This window comes from Fringilla coelebs (genome assembly GCF_963513975.1).
Source record: "Fringilla coelebs genome assembly, chromosome: 22".
NCBI lineage: Eukaryota > Metazoa > Chordata > Aves > Passeriformes > Fringillidae > Fringilla > Fringilla coelebs.
In genome coordinates, this window is record NC_140048.1 from 9,708,680 (window position 1) to 9,731,528 (window position 22,849).

Below are 22,849 nucleotides of genomic sequence, written 5' to 3' on the forward strand. Positions count from 1 at the left end.
GGTTGATAATTGGGCTACAAAGCCTTTTCTAGTTACAAACATATTTCAAATTAGATCTGCGCTCAACTCTGGCCTCTAAAACATTTAATTTCCTGTTTTTATTAGTAATGGTTACTTGAGAAGGCAAAATCACAACAGCAAAGCTGGAGAAATAATAACAACAAACAAGTCCCCCATGCTGATGTCCTGTGTCTTTCTCAAAGGTGAAGCCAGGTGTTTTTCATTTGGCAGCTGAGCAGTGTAATAAATCAATATGAAACAAGAGTAGATATTAAGAACTGTATTTTCTCCCCTCCCCAACAGTTACATTTTTAGTGAAAAGATTAAACCACATAAACAGTTCATGTTCCTTCTTGAAAAGCCTTAGCTGCTGAGGAGTGCCCTGGACAGCCAGGGAGGATCAATGTCAGGACTGGGAGGCCACCCCAGAGCAGCCAGAGTCACAGAAGCCCCTCAGTTAACACTGTGAGGGCTGCCCCCTCTGCACCAAATTCACATTAAAGTGCTTCTCAGGCAACCAAGTCAAAATCTAGAGAATCCTTTGGGCTCATTCCTGGTTTATTTTAATAAAGAAATTTCTTATCTGGCCCCAACAAAAAGGGGTAAAAGATTTACTTTCACATAGAACTTTACAAAGCTGCAACTGAATCAAAAGGAGCATTTTCATAAATAGATGTACAGTTACTCTCATTACACAGTATTTATTTGCTCAAGATAATTTCTTCCTTGTGCTCACAAGTCTATTCTTCCTTTTGCAGACAGTCCATGGCTTCTCTCCAGCTTTCCCCCCATTTTGAGACCACAACAGCATCCTGTCAGCAGAATTTCTGGCCATGAAAATGGTCATGTTGTCACAGTTAGAGTCTAGAATTGTCACTGTAAATAATTAACAACCATAGGAAAAGAACCAGGAACAGGTAAATTGAGTTCAGCTTTAATAGATTCTGAAACATCTCGAAGTCAGTGCAACCCACAGCAAAATCCAGAAGTTTTGTAAAAACCACCTGCACACATGAGAGAAAATGAAGTGCTTGGTTTTAGGCAGCAGTGCTGGAGACTATGTGCAGATTCCTGAACAGTCAGTGCACCTCGGGAATTCCACTGCAGGTTTTTCAGTCTCTCAAGGTCTGTGTGTGTTTTAAGGCCCTGCAGCTGCAGAGTGTGAACCTGAGAGTGTCACCTGTACACTCAGTGTTGGACAGCCTAAAGCAGCACTGCTGCCTCCTGGAACAGTGCCTCAGGAGCATACTGCTATCTTAGAATCCAGAGAACTTCCCTTTCACCAAGCAGCTACAAGGAGGGAAACCACGTACAATTGTACAATTTTTCAAGTGACTAGAAACTTCAGTTTATTAAAGCCCAGTGCAAGCTGGATTCAACTTAATGATCATTAATTGTTCCTAATGTGAGAGCTAGTCTTGTGCAGCAGTCAAAGGGTTAAAAGTGGAACTCTGCAGTATTTTAAACAAGTTTACATATTCTCTGTACAAATTTGGCAAATTCATGTCACAGCCTTAGATCTCATTCTTGCAATTCCTGCAGAACATCTCCAGCTCCTCAGTGGGAAGCAGAGAGAAGCCCTGGGCAGCCAGGAGCGCAGGGGCTTGGGCACAGCCCCCCGTGCCCACCAGGGCTGGGCATCCTCGGCCTCCAGCCTGGCCAGGTGGACTTCTTGAACCAAATCTGCTTTGACACATGCTCCCAAAATTGCTCCAGGCCATGGAGCAGCTGAGTATGGAAAAACTGATTGCATCAGAAACACTGCAGCCAAAAGGAAATCAAACCATGACTTCAAAGCCAATCAAAAAACCAAAACAACCCCCCAAAAGCAAGCGTTTATATGTGTGTAGATGTAATAAATATTGCAAAGCACATTTGTCTTCCCCCCCCCCAAGTCAATAAGTATAAAGAAAAAACCAATGCACCAAAACATCAGCTTCCTGCAATGAAAACATTGGAGTCAGCAAAATACCTGCAAGCCAACTGAAGGGAAAGCTTTTGCATTGTCACCCAATCATAAGTTGCTTCCAGTTCTATGCAGCCAAATCAAACCCTCTTCAAATTCACAAGTTTGACCTAAATAAGCACCACAGCATGAAAAGCTTCTTTAGAAGTAGGATGTCAAGAGACTTTGTTTAAAATATAAAATAAAACGTGAGATAAAAGGTTTCCATTGGTCAAGTTTGAAAAATTGCCTTCCTTTATCCAAGCACAGCCTGTCCCTTTGAGCCAACCAAAAGCACACCTTTAGGTTTGTCCTTAATGAACACAGCCCAGCTGAGTTGCAAAATCTGACAGGAATAGATGGCTGTGAGATGCATTCTGAGGGTTGGGCAAAGGGAAACAACATTACAAAGGAGAAGGAATACCAAGGAACAATTAGGGTGGGCAGAGGAACTTATTAATGCTCAGCCATCCTCCTCTATCTTCAGGAATCTCACTGTCCTCTCCAGTTCTGTGTTGTTCAGGTGTCCTGTAGTTACTGTCTTCTGTCTTCTGTCTCTGACCTGGAAAATGCCATCACAACATCCTCAGCACCTGCAACAACAATGGATACAGGAAATCTTTGCCATAATTACTTCCTTTAAAGAGCAGTACCCCAAGTGTCATTCTAAACATCCATACAACCAACAGGAAAGGAAATGACAAACCAGGGAATGCCAAACCACCACCACTGCCTGTCCCAGCCAGGTAACTGCTCAGCTCCACAGAATCCTCTTCCAGGGCTTTGCAAAGTTCAAATTCAACTCAGATGGAGCACCAGCATGCAAAACTCCTCCAGTCTTTTACCTGAAGCATATCAACAAGCAAATCTCAGTTTTGTGCCCCAAGCAACTTCTGCCCATACAGCTGCACACAAAGTAAAAGAGGACTAATAAAAATGCTTCATCTGATCTCATTATATGAATTCCATTTCTCAGTTATCTAATCTGCTTTTCAGTTGCAATACAGCAGGAAAAGTGGTCAAAATGGTTGTCAATTCCCCTTGCTAATGTCCGTAAAAGCTAAATCAATGCTCCTGAAATGCAACTGATGCAACTGCACTTACTTTTATACACTTCACAATTTATTTGTTATATGTACTCAAAGGAGGAAATATTAAGGACCAAGCAGTAGTAGTTTGTTTTTCATATGTAGGGCCCTTATCTTATATAAAACTACATCAAAAACTGCTCTGATGCACCCTCTTGCCAGCATTCAGAAGCCCTGCAGTCATCTCCCTTTTCATCTCTTGCACAAACTGTTTCTTCCTTGATCAAAACATAAATGATATATAGCAGCAGGATCCAGCTCGGAATTAACAAGCTGCCTTGTTGGTTTTAAAACACGCAAGAACTACAAGCCCCTGAAGAAAAACGAGGATTTCACTTGCAAGGATTGTGACAAACCCTTGGACGCTGGGGAGGGAGAGCCCCAGGCTGCAGCAGGAGGAGCCAGGGCAGCTGCAGCAGCACCTCTGGCACGGAGGGCTCCACGCATCCCTTGAAGGTGCAGGAGCAGCTGGAGTCGCCTGGCAACCACAGAGACTCACCCAGAACGGCATCAGCCGCACTCCTGCACAGGTCTGACCGTTCTCCTGGGCTCTGCCCTTCCCACTGTCTCAATGGGAACAAAATTCCTGCAGGTTTCCTTGCAATCCCACACAGGAAAGGAGGCTGCATCCCAGATAACCCCAGAGCTCCGCGCTCCTGCCTGTCCTGAGCAGGAACCGCCCAGAGGCCACTGAGGGCGCGTGGCCGTGTCTGGAGGTGTCCCCCAGCAAAAGAACCTGGGTGACATTTGTCCACAAAAAGGCCATCCACGTTTCTCAGCATAAAAGCAGGTTTTGTTCCAGCCCTGTCCTATAACCCAAACTACCCAGAGCCAAAGGAAACCAAGCTAACGAGGCTGCTCATTAAGCAGCTCTCCAGTGCCCGTGCACAGACACAAACACTGCCAGAGAACAGAGCTGGCCCTTCTGTGTATTCAGGCAAAGCAGGGACCCAAGAACCTGAGCTGCTCCTGCTTGGCTCCCACAACGGATGTTTTCTTCCTAATCAAGTAAAATAATGTGAAAAGCAGAGCACAGGTTATAAAGTTAAGCTGCACATGGCCAAGAGGCTGTGACTGAGACAATGGGATGGTGAACCACATCTGCTTTGAGCACATCCTTCACTGAGCTCTGCACTTCCAGCAATTAATGTACAGAACAACGACAAAAGCACACTTTTACCGGACCTGCATCTATACACACAGCTGCCCCTTTTCTGGGCACACATTTCTACCCTGAAGCAGAGACTCACAACATACCCAGTGAAATATTCCCCATCTTTTATGAGCAAAGCATTAATTGCCACAAACCTTTTGACATTCAGATACTTCTCTCACTGTGTCTGCCTCACGCTTTCTCACCCTCATTCTTCCTACAAATTAACAATAATTAACAGGTGGGCTTATGTCCTATCTTAGAAAGTAATAGTGACTGCACTAACTTCCAAAAAAATCCCACTGAGATGATGTTCCAATTGCAGCTGTTTGAATTGCTGAATTTAGAGTTCTTTTACACCACTTTTTCTTCAGTCTTAGCAAGCCAAGATGAGCTGAAGGTCAAATGACTTCACTGCAGGGCAGGGAAGGCTGCAGACTGAGCTCAGTGTCCCCAGCTGCTCCTCTGCCCCCCTCCATGGCAGAAAGCTTCCCCAGGGGGGCTGATGCCAGAGCAAGCCCCTGGGCACAGAGCATGAACCCAGCAGGGCACAGGCTGGATTGAAACGACACCACCTTAACACCAGAGGAGATGCTGACACCTCTAACAGCTGCTGTTCCCAAGCGCTCTTTGAATGAGAAATAGATATGTACACCTGATTTGCTTGTAGTCACCTGCAGAATTAATTAAACCCCAAAAGCATTTAGAGATCAGAAGGTTTAGGCTGTTGGGAATTTCTAAAGGCTGCCAAAATTAAAAAAAGAAATTCTGCACTTCACACAAGATCTTTGCTACATACATTTCTTCAACCACTTTCCAGCAACAATCTTCTAAACATTAACTCTTCCCTGGAATTCCCAGTATTAGCATCCTAGGCTGGCATTCTAAAAATACACCATGCACTACTGAGAGCAGCAGCACACTAAAACAAGCCTTGTGTTCAACAAAATAAAAGTGCCCTGAGCAGAGCTCGATCTCCATTCTCCAAGAGCAGCTGCCAAGCCATGGGCAAGGTGCCCTGGAGCCCCACAAGCAGCCTGGGGTGGTTTGGGTGCCCCAGCAGCCAGGGAACAGTCTCACCCAGCCAGGCACGTGTCTGCATCTCAGCCTTGCCCTCCCATGGGACCAGCTTCCTCAGGAACCAGCAGCACACTCCTGTTGCTATAGGAACACCAGAGCTGCAATGGCCAAGGTCTCAGCACAATTCCCATCTCGTGCTTCCTCCCTGCACTGCTCCCGTCTCCAGAGCTGCCAGAGCAGCGCCTGCAGCGAGCCCAGAGCCAGCCCACCCTTTGGAAATGCAAGGAGCTGGGGAACAGGCAGATGGGGCTTATGCAGGAGATGCTTCTGTGCACAGAACTTCCTGAGAGGCATTTTGCTTTTTGGGAGAAAGACAAAATTTCACCAAGTGTGAGCTGTGTTAGCTCTTGCTGCAATGCAGGCAAGACCAATGTGTGAACATCCCAAAACAGCTCAGGATTACATCCCCTCTCCAGCAGACACACTGGGTGAACTGAGATGCCTCAAGGTTCCTCAGTTATTTTTGGAGCCATAAAAACAAACAACAAACACTCCACAGATGTCAGCTAAAGAGCTCCCAGAGTAAAGAAAAACATTCTAGATTTTGCACTTTCATATAGGTGTTAACAACGATTGAAAAATAAAATGACATTAATATTAGACTCAATTACCATATCTTCTCTTCCAATAAAAATAAGGATAAACTGAAGGGGAGTCTTAGCCTTCAGGCTTGAATAAAAATCACAGATATATTCTAAGACACTTCTTGATCCAAATTAACTTCCATTGCTGGATCCTTAGACAACAAACAGTCTCAAGGAGGAACTTTAAATGCGAGAGATACTGGCATTAGCAGCAGCTCACGGAGGGTTTATGGCACAAGCCTGAATTCAGCAGGGACAGTAAAAACTCCTTCCTTCAGTGCACTGCCCCAACCTGACACAATGGACACAGACTGCAGTGACTCCCTGTGGGCAAACAAAGGGGCTCACACAGAGCCACAGAGCCTGCCCAAGAAGCACAGCAGGGACACCACAGGGACACCACAGCAGCCCTGCCCAGGTCACTGCTGCAGGGCCACAGGCAGAGACATGGCTCAGAACTGTACATCATCCATCCTCTGCACTCCCATCAAGGAAACCCCACAAACCAAAACAACCTTCCTGGAACTGGAGCCAGGCTGCAGCACGTGCAGGGACACACAGAAACCTGCAGGTCCTTGACAAAGCTCTCAGAGTGCTCAGGCCAATGCTGACGTCATTCTGGTTTTTGGGACAAAATGGGTGTGAAGTTAGCTTTGTGTCTTTTGTGCCTGCTGGAGGAAAATGGCTCTAAAGATACAGCAGGGACACGTCAGGCTGAGAGCAACCTGTCCTACTGTGGAACAAAAGACTGAAATCCACTGAAGTACTAACTTGGTGTAAGTTACTCCCTAAATAACACCTCTTTTTGTTGCTGTGTAAGACAAGCTGCATAAAGGAAAAAATAAATCCTCCAGAGGAGATTCAATGAGAACAGAAAAGCAGGGAAGAAAATTCCTTTAAGCAATCTTGGAGCAACAGAACAGTGTGTGTGGACTTGCAGGGCTTTTCCAGCACCAGGCAATGCCATCTAGTGGAGATGGGATCTCCCTTAGGGTGGCACATCCCACACCTATGTCACGGTATTCCCAGCAGCCAGGAATTCCATACTGAGCCCTTCCTGTTTCTCTGACCCCAGGACACAGCAGAGGGCACAGGCAGCAGCAAGCAAGGAGCATTATCATCATTAACTGAGAGAAACCTGGAGAGATTTCTAATCAAATCAAAACCCTGAGCAATAAATTATAGCTGCTTCTGTCTGTAGAGCACACTACAGCTTCAGCACCATGGCAGGAAGTATCTGTGTCTCCTGGCTGGACTTCTGATTTTATCACCTTTTCTTTGCCAAAGTGCAGGTAACTCAGCATTGATTTCACTGGGAAAAATGTAACTTTTAAGGATAATGCTGAAAAATGCCAACTGCAGCAAAGTCTCTCTTAACAGAATGTGTCTATCTCAGTTTTTGACAAGAATCAAGAAAATTCTTACTTGAGACTGGCAGAAAAGTTGTATATTTTGGCTCAGAATTCTTCAAGCATATCCACCTCCATCAGCCCCCAGCTATGCAAGGAATGAGTACAGCAGCAAGTTTGTGCAGGTTGTGTTTGTAATGGATTTCTAGATGTCTCAGATCTATACTAAATTTCTGCTCAGATCTTTCTGGCACGAGTCTTACAATGTTCCTTCCATTCCAAACTGCACTTTACGAACGTGATCTGGCACGAGGGGAGGGAGAGGAATCCAGTAAGAAACATTCAGGTTCAGAAGAGATTAATGGACTCAGAGCAGCTCCACACAACTGTTTACCAAGACTTCTGCAAAGAATCAACAAAGCCAGCCTATCCCGGCCTGCAGGATGGGTTTCAGCAGGTGGCAAATGATTCTGGAAGTCCAGGAGGCTGCAGGTGGTGTTTGCTGAGGCTGCTGGCCCAGGGGAAGCAGCTCCAGGGCAGAGGGAGGGCACAGGGGGCACTGGGCAGCACTGGGGGCACTCAGCCTGGTCGATGGAGTGCTGGGGCAGCTGGGGGGCACTGGGGGGCACTGGGGACACTCACCCTGGTCAATGGAGTGCTGGGGCAGCTGGGGGGCAGCTGGGGGGCACTGGGGACACTCACCCTGGTCAATGGAGTGCTGGGGCAGCTGGGGGGCACTGGGGGGCAGCTGGGGGGCACTGGGGGGCACTGGGGGCACTCACCCTGGTCAATGGAGTGCTGGGGCAGCTGGGGGGCACTGGGGGGCACTGGGGGCACTCACCCTGGTCGATGGAGTGCTGGGGCAGCTGGGGGGCACTGGGGGGCACTGGGGGCACTCACCCTGGTCGATGGAGTGCTGGGGCAGCTGGGGGGCACTGGGGGCACTCACCCTGGTCGATGGAGTGCTGGGGCAGCTGGCTCAGCTGGCTGTTCACCACCCCCGCGTACGTGCGCAGGAACTCCTCCTCGCTGGCCGTCAGCTGCGGGCACAGAGGTGACAGAGGTGACACCTGAGCACCCAGCAAAGCAGAACCCACCCCAGCAGGCACCAGCTCCCAGGGACAGGCACCACAGCACCTCTGCTCTGCTCCTCACCACCTGCACCACCCCTTACTTGTGCACCTTGAGCACCAACAAGAGCACAGCAGCCAAATGGCACATCATGAACTCACGGGCAGGTTCAGTGCCACCTAAAACAGCTGCTTCACTTGGCTCTTTTTCCAATAATGAAGAACTTGAAATACCTTATCTATATATGGTAGTTCCAGGCATCACAAGCCTTATAATACTTAAGCAAAAATCAATTGTGTTTAAGTGATAATGGTTAAATCCAGGATGGCTCAAACAATCCAGCATTAAAACCAGACAATCACCCGCCCATCTCAACAAGCACTACCCCAGTTGGTCCAAAGTGGCCTGAAAACCCCCAAAGGATGGGCCACGAAGTGCATCTTACGTTTGATCCCATCTTCCTGAGCATGAGCAGCACTCTCACTTTCTGCTGAATGTACATCTCCTCCGGACTCTTTCCGGGGACGCCCTCACGGTTCATTCCCCTCCTGCCAGCTCCTGGGTTTCCTGCAGATACAAAATCAGTAAAGCACAAACTAGAACAGGCAATGGGGTCTAATAGGAAACAGAGGAAAAGTTTCATTTCCAAAATACCTGTTTTCCACCAGTGGGCAGATCGTGGAATATCCTGGAAGAGTAAGGAATCACATCCTTCCCCAGAGAAACCCTTAAAAATGTCAGCAGCTAAACTGGGACTTACAAATCCAACTGAAACATTCACAGAGGCTCATGTTCACTTCCCCACAGCTCATTATCTGTGGTTACGTTACTGCATGAGTAGAAAAGGAATTCTAAGAACTAGATTAAAGAATCACCCTGACAGAAGAGTCCGTGGTTTGGGGTTTTTTCCATAAATAAGCACAAGCAGAATGAAAACAGGATGCAGAATGCACAGCCATCAAGCCCACAATGCCTAAACAAAAGCTGTGTGAAATCTAAACTCTTAAGTCTTCCGCCTCTTTTTCTTTTTTCCTTTATATATCATATAAAAAGGCCACTGCGTTACTGTAAAAATTACTAAAATTTATGAAATGGTTTTGGAGAGAAAGCAGAACTAAGAGGAGCGGGGAAAGAGTATCATTTAAAAGCTGAGCTTTTGTTTCTTATTTTAATGGAAATAATTATGTTATGGAATTAACAGACTGTGCTATCCAAATTCTATAGCACAAAGCATGATTATGATATGAGTATCGGGTAATTATTTAAGTTCCACAACAGGGTGTTTACCATGACAATAAAACCCCCAAACATTCAGGCATTCTCTTCAGCTACTCTTAAAAACCATCCTGCACCATGTTTATTACATCAACAATAGTAAAAACCTTAACCTGAAATGTAAAAACTAATGGTGCTTCAAATAACACCCAATTCCAGCAGTGTCACAAACAGAGCCAACCCCTGCCCAGGGCTGTGAAGAAGAAATGCAACCCCTGACTGGCCCTGGAGGGACCCCCAAGGAGGATGGAGAGGGACTGTCTGCAGGAGCCTGACAGCACAAGGGGGAACAGCTTTGCACTGATGGAGAGGGGTTCTGGGTGGGAGATTGGAAGAAAACCTTCCCTGTGAGGCCTGGCACAGGGTGCCCAGGGCATCTGTGCCTGCCCCTGGATCCCTGGCAGTGCCCAAGGCCAGCCTGGGGCAGTGGGAGCTGTCCCTGCCATGGCAGGGGTGGCACTGGGTGGGCTTTGAGGTCCTTTCCCACCCAAACCATTCCCTGCTCCCCTGAGTGGATGGAGGTGTGATCCAGCCACTCCTGCACCACACACACCTCAGAAGTGGCTCCAGCACAGGTCTTCAACCACTTTTCACTCCCAGAACTGGGTCTGGTTCTACACCAGCCTGTAAATGCGATTTCCTGAACCCCAGTAATGAAGGGAACACGCTCCAGAAGGCTTGCATAGGGAAGGCTGTATCCCAGCAGGTTCAAACACAGTTTTCCCAGTAATGTTCTCCTGCAGTCATTACCAACCTCTCCTCTCACTTCATTTCCATTATTACTTTTAAGGGAAAGTAATCTGGGTGTGGAAACCGTTTAAAATTACACAGAGGCCCTCCTGAGTGAGTCAGAAGTAATGCAAACTTCAGCAGCAGCTGCTGGGACAGGCTTTGCCACCCACACTACTGAGCATGGAGATAACAGCAGTAAAAAGTGAGAAAGATCCATCACCAGTCCTTCTTGAACATGTTTCAGTGGGAAGATCTGCACAAAGCTGATTTGCTGTAGATGGTTCTGCTTGGAAACCTGCAGCCTGTACATGTGCAAGGTGATGACTGCTGGGGCTTTTTATACAACCTGCAAACTGCTCTCTGAAGGGGGAATTAAACAATCCCATCATTTTGCCAAGTGTCAACTCAAGTAAGTAAATTGGATTATGCTACGGGGTTTATACTCCACAGTGCAATTTACTGAGTGCTAACAAAAGATGCCAATAGTAAGGCAATGAACAAAATAAGGGAGTGAGCAAGAGACATTAAGTTATACACATTCACAGACTGATAAATAAACATTGATCAAGATATATCCAACCAGTCTGAAAGGCTGGGACTAGTTCTTAATATTGTAAATACTTTTCAAAAAATATTGTACTTGAAAAGGGAAGCTGCTGTACTAGTAACCAATCAACCTAGAAAAGAAAAATCACAAGAAAAGCTGAAATGCAGTAAGACATCTATTGTTTAAAAATGAAACAAAATGGATGGGATATCAGTAGGTGGCACCATCCACAAGCACCAAGAAAATGCCATGGCTGCCCCTGTGCCAACGAGGAAGACCCCACTTCAGCATTGCTCTGCACATCAGGTATTACCAGACCTGGTTTGGTTACTATTCATTGTTTCCTACCATATCTTCTAGTTGTTTATTATTTCCAACTTTAAAAAGGGTGATGGGAATTCCTATCCAAGCCTGGCTCTTCTGAAGTAACCTTCAGCCAAGATGGGCTGGTCACAAAGCCACCTATTTAACAGGAAGGATAGAAATCCTAAAGCCTTCCCACACTTAGGAACCAGCATGGGGGAAGAAAAGGCACTCAATATGGCTCAAAAAATATGCACAGAGAGGTAAAACTAAGCTCTCAGAGCAACAGCACTTTGCTCTCCCCACACCACACAATTACCCTGCCACCACAGCTCTTCCTACTCGAGGACATCGAAGTGGAAAGACAAAGGCCTTAAAGCAGCACTCAGACCCCAGCATGAGAAATGTGAACCTATCTGTTTTCTTGTTACATAAAGCTTTCAGAAGAAACAGTTTAGGATGGCAGCATTACCCAGCATATGCTACATGAGAAAATTTCCAAACCCACATACAAAGCTGATCCACGCCCAGAAGACAGCACGATCCACATTTGCAAATGAAGGACTGAAAAATCTTTTCAAAATACTTATCAACTTAGTTCTCTCCAGAAAGCTACATTAATATGCTACACATTATGAAATGCTCCTTAAGCAGCATCTCCCTGCCCCCACAAATCTCTCTGCCTCATGGATGAGTGGTCACTGCCCCATCCCCAACCAACAAAACACGCACCTGCTTCTAGAAACCACAGGAGATCAGATAATCCACGTGTGCAGTCCTGATCAGCGATTGGAGCTGGGAAAAATGTATGAGGGAACTGCCCTGTGAAAACAAATGAGCAAAGAATTACGGAACATACACAGCTGAAGCCCAGAAAGATCCTTCATTCAATGCACCTTCACTCCCAGCCTGCTTTAGAACATGCTCCAGGTAAAATTCAAAAAACTGCACCGTTGTCTGGAGCTGTTAATATAAGAACCTTTCCATGTTAAAAGTTTTTTAAAATCAAGCCATTCTTCAGCTGCAAGATTTCCACCCTGACCATACCAATGACATTCCCAATCACTTGAGAATGAATTGCATTCAAGCTTTGCATTCTTTAGGAAGCTTTCAGCACAAAACCCAGCTGATAGATCCTGGCCTCAGCAGAGAAGGAACGGGACCTCAGCTGAATCTCTGGGAATTGTGTGCCTGGCACTGCAGGAAGAGAGGCCAAAGGCTGGTGAAGCCATCGAGAATGCACTGTTCCATCAGATCTGGAACTGGTCTCTCCAGGTAAGGGTGAGGCAGATGTGCAGAGCCAACAGGAAAGTCTGGGCTGCCTGTGCTCACCTCTGGAGCTAAACGTGGATCTACTCCCCAGTGCCAGTCTCCATTCCTTTCTCACAAAGAAGACTGACCCGTGCATTTCCAAAGCTGCCCTGTTAGTCAGGAACGACTGAATTCTTCACTAAACTCTGTTAAAATACTAAATGCTTCAAGCTTGTCCTGCTGCACCCAACACGCTGCAAATGGACATAATTGGGTCACCTAATTCTCCCTTGTTTGCCAGGCACAGGCAATGAAATTTAGTTCTCCTTTACTTTTAAGATGATTCACATGACAGAATAATAAACAAAGATCTATATATTACAGCCAACACTGCCAGCCCAGCTTTGCCAAAGCAATAATCTGAGTCTGAAAACACTCCCTCCCCTTGGCCAGCAGCACAGAAAGCTGTCCTGCAGTCCAGCACTTCCCTCCCCACGCCGCCTGCAGTGGGCTGGGTGAGGATCCCAGGAATTCCTGCAGCTCAGCAAGGCCCAACATGTGGCTGGGCAGAGCCAGGAACGCCTGACATCCCCATCTGCCTCCTTCCAAAGCCGCTCCTGGGCTGGGGAAAGGCTGTGCAGCCCTGGCCTCGGCAAGGCAGGAAGTCAGAGAGCAGAGGAAAGCAGACACGGCTTTGGAATGAGCAGGTGGAGGTACTTCTACACCTAAAACCACCTGGGCTACTTTGCAAGGATATTATAGCTAAGTACTTCCAATTTTCCCACTTCCAATTTCCTCACCTCTCCTCATTGTTCCTTGTTCTGAAACTCTCTAATGAAAGTAAAATATATTTCTTCCCAAAAATTAATTAAAAGACCACAGTGGCCTTCTCTTCAATCACTGACCCCAGATACAACAGTACATAATGAAAAAAATACTGTAACTGCAGTTAGTCTTCCCTTTTATTCTTTCCTAACTAGGTTTAGAACATCAGCTACTGGGGTTTCACTTCAAAAAAAATGTAGACAGGAGAAATCTGTACTCAATCTCAGTTTAACTTGTCTGTTTTACCAACAGATGGAAACAGCTCCTCAGGAAACTCAAGCCTCACCAGCAAGAACTGTTTTGACTGAACGCCTTCAGAAGAAGATTCCAACACACAGCAACTAAAAATTACAGATTTGTAACTGTATTTCCTTCACCTCCACCTATACTGGTATGAATTCAAAACCTGGAAGGGACTTTCTGCTGGACAATGTCACAGGTAAGATCATAATTAAGAACTCTCAAATTCTTCTAACTCCCCTCCTGTCACCTTTTTAAATAAACAAAAATTTCACATCTCAACAGAAAAAGAGACATGATAAAAAAAATGCATCTTTATAAATTTTGCATAAAGGAAATTAAGCATCCCATTTAGTTTTAAAGCCACGCTTATTTAATGCAATGAGAATGCAATGTGAGTTTTTGTTCCTTCAAATTTCATATTCTCTCCCACACTGTAGTCCTCTGTAATGCTGAAATTCCTAGTGACCACATTTTACTGGTATGGGAAAACACAAAGTGCAACTGAGGAATCTGCACAGCCTAAATTAAGGGGGACAAAAATAAAAAGGAAGTAAGCTGTTGGAAAATGTAGTATTTTACATATTCAGTCTTAATAATTTAGGGTACTTAGAGCAGCCATCTGACAAGTTCTTTAAAGCCTAAGTCATAGCTGACTACCTCTTTAATATCTTGTAGCATTTCCAGTTATAGCCAAAAGAAACCCAACAGGAGTTAGTTCAGCTACAATTTATTTTTTTGTTGAATCTGACTGGTTCTGTTCAAGGCAGTGAAAACCCCCAATTAATGGGAAAGGATTATAAAGTTCAGCTAAGGAGTTATGGTGAATAAGGCCGAGCACTGCAGGGTCCCTTTGCTCGACACCAGTGGAGTTCAGAGCAGCAGGAAGGGTCCCTTTGACTCTCTGATATCATTATCAGGGTTAAGCCATTCCCCTCCACAGTGCCACCACCAAGCACTTCAGTGCTTAAGCATTGTCACACTGGGAAGCTTGGAAGTGCAATGGGATGCTGCCCCTAATTTAAGCCTTGTTAATTTTCAAATGACATTTTTCAGAGAACAGTTAAGAGCCCAAAAAACCTTCCAAGCTGGAGCCTGAAACCTGGAGTCAGGAGCCAGAGTCTGCAAAAACCCTGCTACAAATTTTCCTCTAATTCATTCTGACTCATGACCTTCAGTCACAGGCAGCTGGAGACTGGATTAATTCCCATCTCCAGAGGGATACAATGAAGAATTCATAACAGCTACCTATTTATAGGTGAACAGTATGAACTGAAATATTTAATACGGGCTTTTTTTGTCTTCGTGTCTATGTTCAGTGCTACCTTTTAGCTGACTTCAGAATCTGAACCCAGAGTCAGATTTAGGTCAATTTACTGCTGGAACTCCCAGATGTGGTAGGTTCACATCTCTTAAATGTTAGATTTAAATTTTTAACGAGACACTACAGTCCTCCTTCTTGAAGGAGGACAGGGAACAGCCCCAAACGCTGCCATTTATTCATGAAACATTTACGAACACAAGCAGGGGTTTTTCTCCCCAGTGCTGGAACACCTTTCAGAGCTTCAAAATGGGCTTCAAAAGTACCAATGAAGTGCATTCCATAGAGCTTCCCAATACACCAAAACAGTTCTTACATCAGTGCTCAAGCTGACTTAAAAAACAAATTTAAAAAATCCTCTTGTCATAATCACCACTTTCATGAAATTAAAATTTGCCTCCTGACCTTCAGGCACACACAAACCAGACAGTTTCCCCCCCTTCCCTCAAGGACAAGACACTCACATCTCATACAGTTAAAAGAGGCAGCACAGGGTTTTAGGTAGTTCACGTCAGTCAGCTTGAAACCTCTGAAATTAAATGGAGTAACAGCAACAAAACCCGAAAAAAAGCCTTTCATTTCACAAAGGTATTCACACTTCAAAGATGAATGTGTCAAAAATTCTTTAAAAAGTGACAGCACTTTATAAAGAGCAGTTTATACACAAATTGCACCCCAGTCCAAGAGACAGTTCCAGTACTTTACTCACGATGGTCCCCGACAGCTGGATGGACAGTGCTGCTCTTGTCCCAACCATGGGCATCTTTCACAGAGGCTCAGGCACCTCTTCTCCTATTTAAAACAAAGCTACAAATCTTCTAGGCAGGAAATTAGGCACTAATGACAGATAGCCAACTACTTAATTACCAGGTATCCCACTGAAGAATTACTGCTAAAAAGCGTTCAGCATCCATCATTAAAATACAACAGTACAGCCAAGCTTTGTATGGACCTATCTGTAAATATTTTATTTCAGAAACAGAAAATTTCTGGAGAAGATTTCAGTGCCATTTCTGGAGTCAAACTCCCTGTCCTGGAGTGACCAACTTATCCCAGCCCAAGCACACAGTGCTGGGTGCATTTAATCTGAAATGGCAGAGAGCACACGTGGGGGCACAGAAAGGCTCTCTCCCCTGTGTGTGGACATATATTTACATACTTTTTATATATGCATTTATAGGCATTTCTCTGGTACTCATCAACACAGGATCTACAGACAGCCAGGTATTAGTGAGAGCTCTCAATGCGCTGCCCTGTAATTTTTACTGACATCTGAACATCATTATTGCCAGGTCACAGCCATTTCACACTGCAAATGCCTATAAATCTGTTATAGTAGAGAGATTATGGCTAACTAGATTTTTTAAAAGCAATTAAAATGTGAGCTGTTCTTAGGCTGGTGACTAGTTAGCATTTTAGTATTTTGCAACAGTGTATCAAAGTACATTGTTAGGACCAGAGACTCTCAGATTAATAGTTCTTTACTACCAAAATTGTGTAACCATTGGACAGCAACAGGAAATAGTGTTCTGGCCTCATACATCAATAAAATCTGCTGTAAAATGTGACAAGCACAGCCCTTATGGTTCCTAGTTATCTTGCCTCTTTAGGAAAAAAACCCCAAACTTCTGTGCTGCTTTCCCCATGGATGCTCTGAATAACCAAAAAAAGCAAAGAAGTTTCAGTTCTGAATCAAGGTTTAATTTTCAAAACCATTTAAAGAGATCTATTATTAATAGCTCTTGCTGTGAGTTGTACTAAGAATTAATGGCTCTTTGTCTAATATGGCCACATGCCTCGATCATGTCTGTGGCACTAACCAGAACACAAGCTCTGCCTCCTCCGTGATCCGTGAGCAGCAGCAGTGCTCCTGGATAATACGGGACTTTTGCTCCTAAGACCTTCATCAAATAATAATCCACAAGGCTTTTCCTAGATAGTGTTCCACAGACTGATCTCAGTAGAGTATGCCAAGTATGCCAGCTTCTCTCTTCTCTGATGACTTACTAGAAACAAAAAGCACAAGAGAAGGATTTTTGTTCCTTTCTTAGGTCACCAGACAACACTGTGCTGCAAAGATATCTGATGGACAGAGGAGGGAGGAAGGAAAAAAAGTCCTTGTCAGATTTAAGAGAGGACTTTTAACATTCACCAGTTTAAGACAAATTCCCGATTACACACCAATTTTACTACGGACATTTTGCTTTCCCTATGTTTTGGCCAAGTGGGATTGCAAGGAAGGAAATCTTGCCTTCAAGAGAGTTCGTATTTCTCAGGAAAATGGATGCAATTTCCTTCCTGCCTAGCCACAATTCTGAATGTTACCCTAATCCCACGAGCTGTGAACTGTGACATAAAGCTGCAGGAGGTCAGTGGTCTGACAGCTGAAGAGTCCCTTCAGCACTGAACAAACACCCTGGGCTGGAGAGAAAACCCAGGGACTGCAGGGCCTGGCTGGAGCCCCCATCGGTTCTGGGACCGAGCAATTCCTGAGCACGGGGGAAGGACACAACACACACATGTTAAAGGCAACCACATGGAAGAACATTAGTTTAGATTAATCAAACTGCAATACATAATGATAGTAACAACAGGAGTCAGCCCAGAGACCATTCACTACAAAGCTTGAGAGTGGCTGATTCTTACACAAGTTAAAACCACTGCAAGATCCCAGAGCACCTCAGGAAGTTCCCAGGAGCAGGACTGCACCCAGCCACCACCAATTTAAGGCAGAATGGGCAAAGAGAATTACGGGAAGAGCAGGAGATTTCTGCCAAACCATAAGCACAATTAGGTACACCTCTGTTATGGTTAGCTGCTCAACAGAAGGCAGGAGCTGACCGCAGTTACAGCTAAGACTGCAGCTCCCAAGAGCACTGAAATGAACCCGTGAAAAACAAGGGGCCAAACTGTAGTTCCTCATGTGTGCTGTCTCACACACAGCACTTCATTTACAGATTAAAATGTATTTTGTAAAAGTTAGTGAGCTAAGAATCTTGACAGTGAAACAGTAAGAGAATGGTTGCAGCTTGAAGTGAATTGTGAAAGGCTTATTTTTCCAAGTTCATTTTAGCTGCTGACCAAGATTTCAGCAATAAAAGTTCTGTTTAGCAAAACCTGATGTTTCTGACCTCTGAAGTTAAGCAAAACCTTTCATGAATTCCACATAAACCTATGAGTATTATTTGGCATCCACAGACATTCCTGAAAAAAGGCAGCTAAGAAGACATGAATGCTCCTATTTTTCTCAATTTGGCATCAACTCTTGAAGTTAATTATATTGTAAGTGTTATCGCTGATTGGTTGTGCATAAACATTCAGTTAACTATGTTTATCTTGAAGTCTGATATTGCCTCCCCCAACCAACTGAGCAAGCTGCCAAGGCACAAAGAAATTTGCAGTTTTCCACATAAGATCCAACACACTCAAAGTTAGGAAACTCCATTAAAAAATTACATTAAAATGGCAAGAGGCACCAGAGATCCCTGCAGCTGCACTATCCCCTCCTCAGTTCAACAAAAAGCCTTCCTTCAGTAGTTTACCTTAAACTGTTTCAGGATCTATATTCCTCCTTTACAGCAATTCTGCTGTAAAAATTTAGGTCACATTTCCTTCAAGGGTGCATGTCCATGTGTACTTATTTAAAGCTCAAGGAAATTAATTAAAAGCTCCTCACTGACTTCACTATGCATTGAATCAGGACCTGGATGAGTTCAGAGGCAAAACAATTACACTTTAATTAAACATCTCCACCTTCATGTGAAGTAGTCAACTAATTTTATGGAAGGATAAACTGAGTCAGAAGGTTTCTGAGCTTGGTCATGGTCATAAACAGAGTTGATTACCTAAGTTGTTTCCATATTTTTTAGTTGCCCTTATAACACAGAGAAAATTGACTTGGTGAAAAATCAAATAAATTCCTGATCTGCGTATTTGCACGGAATAAAACAGAACGTCCTGAGACAAGTGGAATGGTTGTACAAATTTGCTGACTCCACCTCTGCTCCTCAATCAGTAGCTCATTTAGGCAGTCACCAGAATTCCAATAAGGCAAGAAGTAGAAATCATTAGAGGGGTTTTTTGAGATTTTTAGGCTGTCTTGTTTGTTTTTAAATATCATTAATAATTATATTATTTTTGAAAACAGAAAAAAGCTTGGCAGATTTGATACTTGTAAAACCGTGGATGCATTTACTGAAAAGCAAGAAGTATGACTCCACTTTCTGAATTCAGACTGACATTTAAACCATACAGAAGCTCTGTAGCATTCTGTCAGATCACCAGCAGTGAGCAGAAACAAGAATGAGCTTTCCTCACTTTTTTGAGCATTTGTTACATAATGCTTCCTCAACACTAAGGCTGAAAATAAATCTGAGAATCAGGAGAGTGTTCTCCTCATTCTAGTACTAACCAATGGGTTTTGGTTAATTTGCTGATCTTTAATTTCTTCTCACCTCTAGTTTTTGCTCTATCTGCACTCTCGTGCCAATGGAAGCTCATGGACATGCACAGCTCTTCAAAGGGAAAAAGAACTGTAAGAGTCCTCCATTCTCAGAGATATAACACTGAACAAAGTGGTTTGGGGTTTTTTCCTAAATGAAGTTACTTGGTAAAAAGTTTTCAGCACGTTTCAAACCTATTTACATATCATTTCTCCCTTGTACTTAGAAGCAAGACCATTAAATTACCAACACTGGATGTGGTGACAATGTTTTCGTTCCAATAATCTCTATCTTTGGTGCACATCACCATCAAAACTGGGACTAGTCACACAACAGCTTTAACCCAGAACATAACATTTGGCACATTTGGCAGGATTGCAATTTTCCCGATCACTTCTGCACTACACACCCGATGGTGTGGTGCAGCTGGTAGCAGCTGCCTCTGTCCTTGCTGCACTTCAGCAGGAAATCCAACCTGATGACAGCCTGCAGTAAAAAGAAGTACAGTTTTGCCTGTGCATGTATAGAAATATTTCTGATACCGAATCCTTTTTTTTGGAAAAATTCTCCTGGAAGTTTCTCCCAGGATCTCCAACAGCAGCCTCCAAAAGACTATTGCCTTTCTGTGCACAGCACTTGGATGGATGTTTGATGCTTCAAACTAGGTCAGATGCTCAGGAGGGTGCTTTGTAGTCAACAACCAACTTAGGAAGTGAAATACTTGGTAAAAAACATAAATGTTTGTGTTGGTTACAGATGACAAACATTTTGGAGAGGAAAAACTTATATTAAACACATATAAATAGATCTATTTCTGACAAGCTGTTTCCTAGGAAAAGCATCAACCTTGAACAGCTTAACCACATCAGGCACTTTAGGTGTTAGCTCTGTTTGCCCATATGCAACTGCAGGATGATTTTTAATTTTTGGCAGCAGATATGTATCACAGTCATTGTTAGTAGTTACAAAATCTAGGTTTTGTTTCCGTTCACTTTTGGTTCTGTTTAGAAAACAACACAAATTGTTTTGGAAACGTCTCTCTCCTCTTGCAAAGTGAAGCACTCTCAAACCCTGGATGGGGGAAAAGGATGGATGGACACAGCTCCAGATTTCCCATGAACTGGGATTCAGAACAGGCTTACCCAAACACTGCACAGGATGTTCTGTCAGTGACACAAGCAATGACTGATGTGTTCAGACAGGAACAGGGGCTCCTGTTCCCTGTGAGCCACAGCCCCGGCAGGGCAGCCCCAGCTCTGCTGATGGCACAGGATCGGCACAGGCGCTCCTGCCAGCCCAGGGGATGGTTTCCCTGCTGAAGATTTCACTGTACTCCCACCTGGGCCTCAAGAAGAACACCGAAAGCACTTTTGTGCCCTGCGTAACTTTTCCATAACTTGTTGCAAGGCTTACAATGAACTAAAAGGGAAATTGCTTCAAAGCAGATTTGGGTCCGACCCATTACCAATTAAGTTTTTCAAAATGGCCTTTGCTCCTGCAATTGTTCAGTCCTTCTTCTGAGATTTATTATTTCTGTGTACCACATCAACTAAGACAGCACACAGATCCCCAACAACTCTAAATTACACGGAGGGAGCTGCCAGTTTCTTCCACTATGCCAAAGATACAATAACTAATGATGCTTTTTCAGCTAAGGGCAAAGTGAAGCAACAGAAATGTAGCTGAAGTACACCAGTCACCATTTTCCAAATTAATCTGTTTGTCAAGGCAAAAGTGGCTTGTAGCTTGGTAAGAAAACCAGCCTGTATTTTTAAAAGAGTAATATGTAGCTTTCTGTATGCTCCATCACCTGAATACCTGTACTTTCAGAATGAATCCCACTGAAGTACATGTTCAGCCTCATTTTTTCACCATTTACATAGAGGTTCTCCTTTAGCAGGCTATTTCACACCACACATGAGCTCCAAAAATAAGCAGGGCCAAAAAAAATTGAAAGTCTGTGAGTTCAGCAGCCAAAAAAATATAGTAGGATTTCGTAAATGTATTTAAAAATACGTTCTTAAATACTCTCTAATAGCGCCTCTCACCATACTGGAGCCAGTTTACACCAGGACTGCGAACCAGCACACCTAACTTGCCTCCAAAGTCTGCTGGAGTTTGGTGTTTTCTTTTTTTAAATCCTCACATCTGCAGAATGTCTCATGTTCATCTCACAGAGCATCAAAGCTCATCCCGTTCAACATGCCAAGATGAGGAATGGACAAATAAAAGATGATATACAACAGAGCAAAATACTCTCTTCTTGAAGAGAAAGCAAACCCGAGTCTGTGAGGCAAACATGCCCTGATGAAGCACATCTGGATGCTGAGCAGAAACGAGGATCACGTCTCATCTGTCTCTGATACATTCTGATCCGGAGGGTGATGCTCTCCCTCTCTCAAATATCTTCCCAACAGGTAAAACACTAACGTGTGCCAACAAATACCGTCCATGTAAACTGAAAGTTACCTCAGAGGCTCTAGAAACCCAATTTTTAGCCAAGGTAGGATTACCTCCGAGGGAAGCCCTTTAGTAAACACTGTCTGAGAGGCGTTTTCGCAGGCGAGGGCCGGGATGCCGAGAGCATCGCGGGCGCAGGGGGCTGCCCCGAGCCGGCGGCGCAGCCCCAGCGCCGGGTGGCACCTGCCGTCCGTGCCCCGGCCCCAGCGCACCGCCGGCGGCTCCCCCGGCACCGCTCCGGCCGCCACCGCAGCGCAGCCACGCCTGGGCTGGGACACCGGGGAACGGGGCGCCTCGTGACGTAAGGGGTGATGCCGGAGAACGAGAGCGGCACCTCCCGTACCTGCGCCGCGGGGCCAGGGCCTGCCAGGGGCCGGGGAGCGGCGGCGGCGCCGGCGGGGCGGGGAGCGGAGCGGGGAGCGGGGAGGCCCGGCCGGCGGAGCGGAGCCGGCCCGGAGCGGAGCCGGCCCGGGCGAGCGCCTTTGTTCGCGGCCGCGCACAAAGGGCACCGCGCTCACCTGGTGCGGGGCCGGCGGCCCCGGCGCTCCGGCGGCTCGGGCGGCGGCGGGGCGCGCTCGGCACGGGCGGGCGAGAGCGGCGGAGCGGAGCCGAACGGAGCCGCCGCCTCCTCCGTCGTGACTCACCGCGGCGGCCCGAGGGAGGTGCCTGGGCGGCTCCGGGGGAGGGACCCGCCGCGTCCCGGCGCCCAGGGCAGCGGCGGCGCCGCAGGCAGCACCCGAGAGCCGGCCGGGAGGAAGGGGCGGGACGCGGGGCAGGGCCGGGGAAGGGGCGGGCAGGCCGGGGAAGGGGCAGCGCCGGCCGGGCCCCGCCGCCGCCCGCTGCGGCCGCGGGACCCCGCGGGGCCGGGGCTCTTCGCGGGGACGGACGCACGCACTCACCTGAGAAGCATCCTCTGCAGGGACGCGGTGCCGAGGTCCCGGGGCTCCTGCTGTCCCTCCCGGTCCGGAGCAGCGCGGGTGCCGCGCTCGGGCCGCCCTAGATCCATCCTAGCGGGGCGCGGGGCCGCTGCTCAGTGACACTGCGCTAAGAAAGTTAAAGACACTGCAACATCCAGTACAGCTTGAGCCAATTCAGCCAATACAGAAAATGCCAACCTCCAGCTATAATTAAGTGGTCATTTGGTCGTTGAAGCACTCAAAAATAAAGTAATGCTTCGCCTACA

General features: G+C 45.8%; 1 protein-coding gene across 2 annotated transcripts; it reads right to left on the reverse strand.

Annotated features, from left to right (window-relative positions):
• Positions 1-301: 301 nt before the first annotated feature.
• Positions 302-22,390, reverse strand: CTNNBIP1 (catenin beta interacting protein 1). Of its 2 annotated transcripts, none has more exons than XM_084220277.1 (5): positions 22,185-22,390; positions 11,860-11,949; positions 8,716-8,837; positions 8,149-8,239; positions 302-2,507 (listed from the first exon to the last, which is right to left on the reverse strand). In XM_084220277.1, exons 3-5 carry the CDS (start codon positions 8,809-8,811, stop codon positions 2,380-2,382), a joined length of 315 nt encoding a protein of 104 aa, XP_084076403.1. In that variant the 5' UTR covers positions 8,812-8,837; positions 11,860-11,949; positions 22,185-22,390; the 3' UTR covers positions 302-2,379. The 2 variants fall into 2 exon arrangements, with proteins under 2 accessions (XP_084076403.1, XP_084076402.1); XM_084220276.1 differs by having other exon boundaries at positions 302-2,538; positions 22,185-22,216.
• Between the last annotated feature and the right edge of the window lie 459 nt (positions 22,391-22,849).

Coding starts and splice junctions, on each gene's coding strand:
- CTNNBIP1 (XM_084220277.1), bottom strand. CDS start 8,811: ATGAACCGTGAGGGCGTCCCCGGAAAGAGTCCGGAGGAGATGTACATT. Junction 8,240..8,715: donor TCAGGAAGATGGGATCAAAC/GTAAGATGCACT, acceptor CTGTGCCCGCAG/CTGACGGCCAGCGAGGAGGA. Junction 2,508..8,148: donor CCAGCACTCCATCGACCAGG/GTGAGTGCCCCC, acceptor GGCATTTTCCAG/GTCAGAGACAGAAGACAGAA.